The 6,504-nt window shown below is 37.9% G+C and overlaps 1 protein-coding gene across 1 annotated transcript; it reads left to right on the forward strand.

Annotated features, from left to right (window-relative positions):
* The first annotated feature begins 52 nt into the window (after positions 1-52).
* LOC138954820 (uncharacterized) lies at positions 53-4,940 on the forward strand. The gene is made up of 7 exons (XM_070326584.1): positions 53-196; positions 607-750; positions 1,063-1,266; positions 1,725-1,862; positions 2,292-2,495; positions 3,086-3,191; positions 3,635-4,940. Exons 1-7 carry the CDS (start codon positions 136-138, stop codon positions 3,789-3,791), a joined length of 1,014 nt encoding a protein of 337 aa, XP_070182685.1. The 5' UTR covers positions 53-135; the 3' UTR covers positions 3,792-4,940.
* Positions 4,941-6,504: the final 1,564 nt, after the last annotated feature.

Consider the following 6,504-nt stretch of genomic DNA (forward strand, 5'->3'; position numbering starts at 1 on the left):
GTTGACAAAACACAAGCCTCGTCGAGTTAACCAGTTTTAATTGATTTGAAATGATTGTAAAAGTGTTATTGGCTGTTGATTTTTATATGTGTATGAACTTGCTGCAATTTTCTTGCTTTTTGTACGAAACAGGCCATGATGACGACTCAGTTCCGCACATTAGTTGGTCTGGTGCTGCTCCAATCTGCAATGTCAAGTAAGTAATTATCTAGCCCCCCTCCCCCCCCCGCTCCCCCTCTCTCTCATCTATTTTCCTAATTGTCTGTTACTCTCTCTTTGTTATCCTCATCTCTCTTTCTCCAGTATTGTTTTATTAGAGCAGACAAGATAGTGTAGTGCAAATTATCTGATGTTCTTCATCCCTCTTTTAAAAGAACAATAACACATGGGAAAAAACCCACATGTGATCTTACAATTGCATTAGTCATGCATACATCTGAAGCTTATTGTTTCGTTTGAAGACTGTTTGTTGCAAGGACTATCATTGTTTCAATTTCACTATAATACCTGATCGGTTCTCCATGCATGTAATGTACGAACACCAAACATATATATATTAACGTGAAAACATGCCTTCACATACAGTACATCTTGTTTTGGCTGCAGTGAGACCACCGATAACATGTGAGACACCAGACATTGTAAACGAGGGAGCAGCAACTGTCCTCACGTGCAACTATAACCATGACCTGCGCATAGCCAAACAAGACTTCTATGTTTACAAAGTACAACATGACAGCACAGAGCCAGGTAAGTTTACAATTGATTTATATGACTAACTTTGTTGTCACATTCTTATTTAGTTGTTTGTTTCCAAACTTGACATTTGTGTTTTAGTAAGTAAACTATAACAACACAAATGTGTATGCATTTAGAGTGCTTACTTTCTTCTTTTTTTTGGTCAGAAAAATAATCAATATATGTTAAGTTTCATTTACCGGAAACTGTATGACGATTGGGCTTTCTATCTCCTGTCCTACTAATTCCCACCAACAGCTACTTTACCCATGAAATGTGCACTATAAAAACACAAACTCAGTCAAAGTATTGATGTGATTTCAGTGATAGTCACGCTGTGTAAATGGGACGACAATGCATGGAGCTGTGACACTGACGACAACTACAAAGTTGAAACAGCAGCCATCAGCAACCAGGTCACTGTTGAGATCCCGTCAGCAAAACCAAGTCTCTCTGGCACATATTTCTGCAAGACGTTGCCCGTTGATACGAACTCAACTCATCGCGGCTGCAATTTGACTGTCAAAGGTAAGTAGATGCACGACAAGACACATGTATCATTGTTTTCATTTCAAAGATCTGCCGTAGCAGCAGTAGCATGTTAGATACATGCTGTAATGGTGGTTGTATTTTTCGTGACACAATTCATAACAGTAACGATTGTGAGGAGAATATGAGCGCATTGTAACCCGTTAAACCAAGTTGGAGTGTAATGCCAGTAATTTTACTGACAAAGAAAACATGTGAAACAATAAAATAAGATTTGGAGGACCACTTGCATATTTGGTTTACATGTACTGTGAAATATTTTTCAAGCAAACAAAATCGTCACTTTTTGTGTGTTGATCAAAATCGACATGAAACTGAAAAACATGGTGTTCAGCATGACGAGGTATTACTGATTTAAGTGTTGTTTAGAACGGTCGGTACTATGTAGACAGAAACTGAATAAGGTAAATAAGAATGCTTATTACCTGCACGTGCAGAGTCCGTTACATGCGAGACCTCTGGAACTGTAGTGGTGGGCGAGCCTGCCCATCTGACATGTGATTACCACCTTGACTTGAACAGAAGGAGGCAAAACTTCTACATTTACAGGTTCCAGAACGATGACACCGAACCAGGTATGATTCTATTTGTTTTGACATTGAATATTTCCTTCGGTTTGGTTATTATGTTTGCAGTGCGCAAGTTGTGCGACAAAGGTGCACACCATTCCTTTGTTTTACTGAAAGTGTTAGAAAGAACACAACAAAAGAAAGGTTTTGAACATACAACTAAGCTTTACTATACTTTACTTTTATTTACAACTAAACTAAACTAAACTAAACTAAACTAAACTAAACTAAACTAAACTAAACTAAACTAAACTAAACTAAACTAAACGAAACTTAACAGAACAAATCTAGACTATTTTAAAGGAATATATGCTTATATATCACAAGTTGCTCTTTGGATAAAAAAAACACTAAGAAAACAATGTAGACCTGTACATCTGTTGACTTGCTGACGGCCTTATTATAAGTGCACAATATTGCTTTTATTATTTGCAGTCATCATCACATTGTGCACCTGGGATGGCGATGCTGTTAACTGCGACGTTGACAACGATTATGCCATGACAACGGCAGTTACCAGAAATCTGGTGACCCTGGAGATCCAATCAGCAAATTCGATTCACGCTGGAACATATATCTGCAAGACCTTGCCTCCAGACCAATCACTGCCCAGTAGCGCTTGTTCTTTGATCGTACTGAGTAAGTTCAGTAGTTGTTTTTGTACTGCTCCTGTCTGGGGTTTTAAAGTCTCTGGTTTCTTTGTGTTATGCGCCTGAATAACATTTTGTCAGAATGAACCGTATTTCAAAAGCAACGATTTAAACTGCACCAAATCAACCATGTTGAATCCGTTACGGTCTCAATCGTTGAAATCAAGTGTAATTAACTCAATCACTTGCATTTATTCATTCATTCATTTATTCATGTGTTCAATATTTTCTTGTTTATGCAATTGGTTCTGTTTGTATTATTTGCTTATTTATTGATTTGCTGATAGATTGATCACGTAGTTTATTAATAAGTTTTGATTGATTGACTATTTATTGATTGACTCAGTGTGTATGCATTGATCGAATTATGCATGTACCTGTCTATCTATTTATGTATTTATTTATTATTCATTGATTATTTATGTCTATAATTCTGTATTTCTTTTTGTTTTTATTTGTATATTCAGTTATCAACTCATGTATTCATTTATCTATTTATGTATTAATTAATCCGTGTATTTTATTATCTTTTTTTCTTATTCATTGACTGTTATGTGTGTGTTTATTTGTTTTTGATAGGTGCAGGAAAAGGTGGGACAGAATTTGAATGGCCTGTTGTACCCACTCCATATATCGTTCTTGCATGTGTGGTGGCAGTACTTCTGGTGGTGGCTTCAGCGCTGCTGTGAGTACAGTGGGTTTTGTGTTATTGATTAGAAGAAAACCATACTCATTTGCTTTGAATATTGCAATGAATTTGAACATATCAGGAAATACATCATTTTTATGAAGGCATGCATAGCTTACTAAAAATATGAACTGATTTCTGGTAATATGGCTTGAACCCAGTCATAAATGCGCTTAGTCAAGATGTATATCTCAAACAAAAAGTATTTACTGCCAATTTGGCAAAACTGCCTAATAAATATTACAATGGTTACCTTTATGTATGCAGAAACAACACTGGCATGTTAGTAAATGCAAGTATTAATTAATACAGTTCTTGGTTCCGAATATATATCCAGATAATTAAGTTCAAAGGAAATGGAAAACCAACAATCATACAGTTACTTAGCGTATTTCTTGTATCTGTCTGTTCAAAATGCCGACCGTTTCAAATCTTTGCAGGATACGAAACCACAGCATTGCGGCTCAGAGCTGGATCTGTGCTTGTAAACGTGAGCCTCGGTACAGCATCCTCAAAGACCAGTCCAAAGCTTCCCACAAGAATATCTTTGTTGTTCAATCAAAGATCCCTTTCTACAGAATTGAAACTGAAAAATAAAACCTGAGTTATTGAAAGACGATGTACAGCCATAGAGAATGTGACGTAGTGTAGATAGTGCATGCATGGTCAAGAATAGATTTATTAGAAACACATGTATCCGTTACAAGGTATCCTACATCTGTACAGACAGTAGTTGTTAAAAAACACCAGAAAGAAATGTTGTTTTATTTTGTTTTGGATTTTGACTTTCTGCGCCCAAATATCCTATTGGTTATGGTGCGATCTTCAGGACAGAAATAAGCAACTGTAGAACAATACAATTGGGCAAGGACCTAGCAACACGTGCCGTGGCAAGGGAAGTAATAACGCTCTCAGTAGCTTATATCTTTGCTCAACTCATTGTCTGTTATGCTTTAGTACCTTAACTGTAACACCAAATACTTAGTAACATGATTTAGATTGTTACAACATAGAAATACAAATGTCATGCATTCAGTAGATCACAACTCTCTCGCTGCACAGAGAGATAACTTTTGGCAAGGGGGACATTTTCAAAGGAAAATGCAAGGGGTCTAGAAGACAATTGTTGTCAACCACATGCAGACAGCTGAAACACACATTGCTTTTGTTCCATTGCTGATGGGCGAACATGCGCTCATGCATGACTGTGTGAGCGTGCACACGTATGTGAGTGTGTGTATGTGCATGCGTTCGTGTGTGGGTATGTGTGCGTGTCTGTGTGTGTGTGTGTGTGTGTGTGTGTGTGTGTGTGTGTGTGTTTACAAAATCTTTGTGTGTGTGTGTGTGTGTGTGTGTGTGTGTGCGTGTGTGTGTGTGGGTGGGTGTGTTTGCGAAAGCTGTGTTTGTGTGTTTATGAAAGCTCTTGAGCAAATCATTGACTGTTTGTATTGATGGAGACGTTGGTACGCTGTCCATGCATTGCTCTTTTACTTTTAATACACACGCATACATTTTCAGGGGTTGTGTGTTTGTTCGTTGTCGTTGTGGATATTGTTATTGTTGTTGTTCTTGTTGTTGTTGTTTGGTATTGTTGTCTAACTGATTGCTCAATGCTATCTTGTTCAGATTTGTTTTCAATAAACAATCATTCGTTGGTCTCTTATATCTGTAAAACAATTAACTGCTGTGAATAAAGCTCGGACGTGTGTGAAATGCATTCGAGTAATAAACCTATTTTACAAATAACTCTTTCTTCTTTGCTGTATGTATGCAAATGAATGGACGTGTATGATGTTTGCTTTGGCCTATGCCTTGTGTACAGATGTGTGTGTGTGTGTGTGTGTGTGTGTGTGTGTATGTTGTTGTTGTTGACTTGTGTTTGTGAGTATGTGTGTGTGTGTGTGTGTGTGTGTGTGTGTGTGTGTGTATGTAACACATTTAACATTTCATAAAGATCGGTCTAGTAGTTTACTCTGAATCGCTCTACACACAGACAAACACACACACACAGACACACACACACACACACACACACATACATACACATACATACACATATATATGTGTGTGTGTGTGTGTGTGTGTGTGTGTGTGTGTGTGTGTGTGTGTGTGTGTGTGTGTGTGTGTGTGTGTGTGTGTGAATACGAATACGAATACGAATATATACGAATATATACGAATATGTGTGTGTGTGTATGTGTGTGTGTGTGTGTGAGTGCGCGCGCATATGTGTGCGCATATGTGTGCGCATGTGTGTCTATGTGTGTTGCTGTGTTTGCTGAAGTACCTGTCTCCATTATTTCATAGAACATACATTAAGCGAATGTTGTTGTCGTTGTTACTCAGCAACTAACCCAACAAAAAAGGCCATTCACGCATGGCCCATACAGACCGTGTAGTGTAACCACAACTTTGACGTACTTCAACTCGGCAAATTGCCTATTTTGATAACACATCTAACGGGTCATATCTATCCTCTGTGAGAATTAAGTGTGTAAAAAAATTCATTATGTTCAGACTTCGATGGTTCCTGATTCTGGCGGTCTACAGCATGTTACTCGAATCCTAAAATATAGATAATTCAGAGAAAGGAAAGCACGATTAGTGCTGAGAAAACACTTACAAGATGATTGACAGTTGGCAAGATGCTTATTTCAATGGAGAAATACCAGAAACCGTCTGAGGTTTTTTTAAATCTGTTTCGGTTATCACACACGGCATATACTCATGGTGGACGTTTGGGCCTGACTGAATGTTTTGTATCTCTGAAATGTATAGAAAAAATAAATGATCAAAAATACATTTAAATGAATCTCTAAGGGCAGTTTTCTTTTCTGAAAGGTCCTACTTGGTCGTTTGCCAATGTTAGTTTTCCCAGCGCTCCCACTACGCTTGCATATTCATTTGACTTTGACCTATAACCCACACACGTCCTGTTGGTTTTATTACATTTAGTCAAATTTGACTAAATGTTTTAACATAGAGGAGGAATCGAGACGAGGGTCGTGGTGTATGTGTGTGTGTGTGTGTGTGTGTGTGTGTGTGTGCGTGTGTGTGTGTGTGTGTGTGTGTGTGTGTGTGTGTGTGTGTATGTGTGTGTGTGTGTGTTTGTGTGTGTCTGTCTGTGTGTGTGTGTGTGTGTGTCTGTGTGTAGAGCGATTTAGAGTAAACTACTAGACCGATCTTTATGAAATGTTACATAAGATTTCCTGGGAATGATATACCCAGACTTTTTTCTCACTTTTTCGATAAATGTCTTTAATGACGTCATATCCGGCTTTTTGTAAAAGTTGAGGCAGCACTGTCACAC

This window comes from Littorina saxatilis, unplaced genomic scaffold (assembly GCF_037325665.1).
Source record: "Littorina saxatilis isolate snail1 unplaced genomic scaffold, US_GU_Lsax_2.0 scaffold_1295, whole genome shotgun sequence".
Lineage (NCBI taxonomy): Eukaryota > Metazoa > Mollusca > Gastropoda > Littorinimorpha > Littorinidae > Littorina > Littorina saxatilis.

Coding starts and splice junctions, on each gene's coding strand:
- LOC138954820 (XM_070326584.1), top strand. CDS start 136: ATGATGACGACTCAGTTCCGCACATTAGTTGGTCTGGTGCTGCTCCAA. Junction 2,496..3,085: donor TTGTTCTTTGATCGTACTGA/GTAAGTTCAGTA, acceptor TGTTTTTGATAG/GTGCAGGAAAAGGTGGGACA. Junction 3,192..3,634: donor GTGGTGGCTTCAGCGCTGCT/GTGAGTACAGTG, acceptor AAATCTTTGCAG/GATACGAAACCACAGCATTG.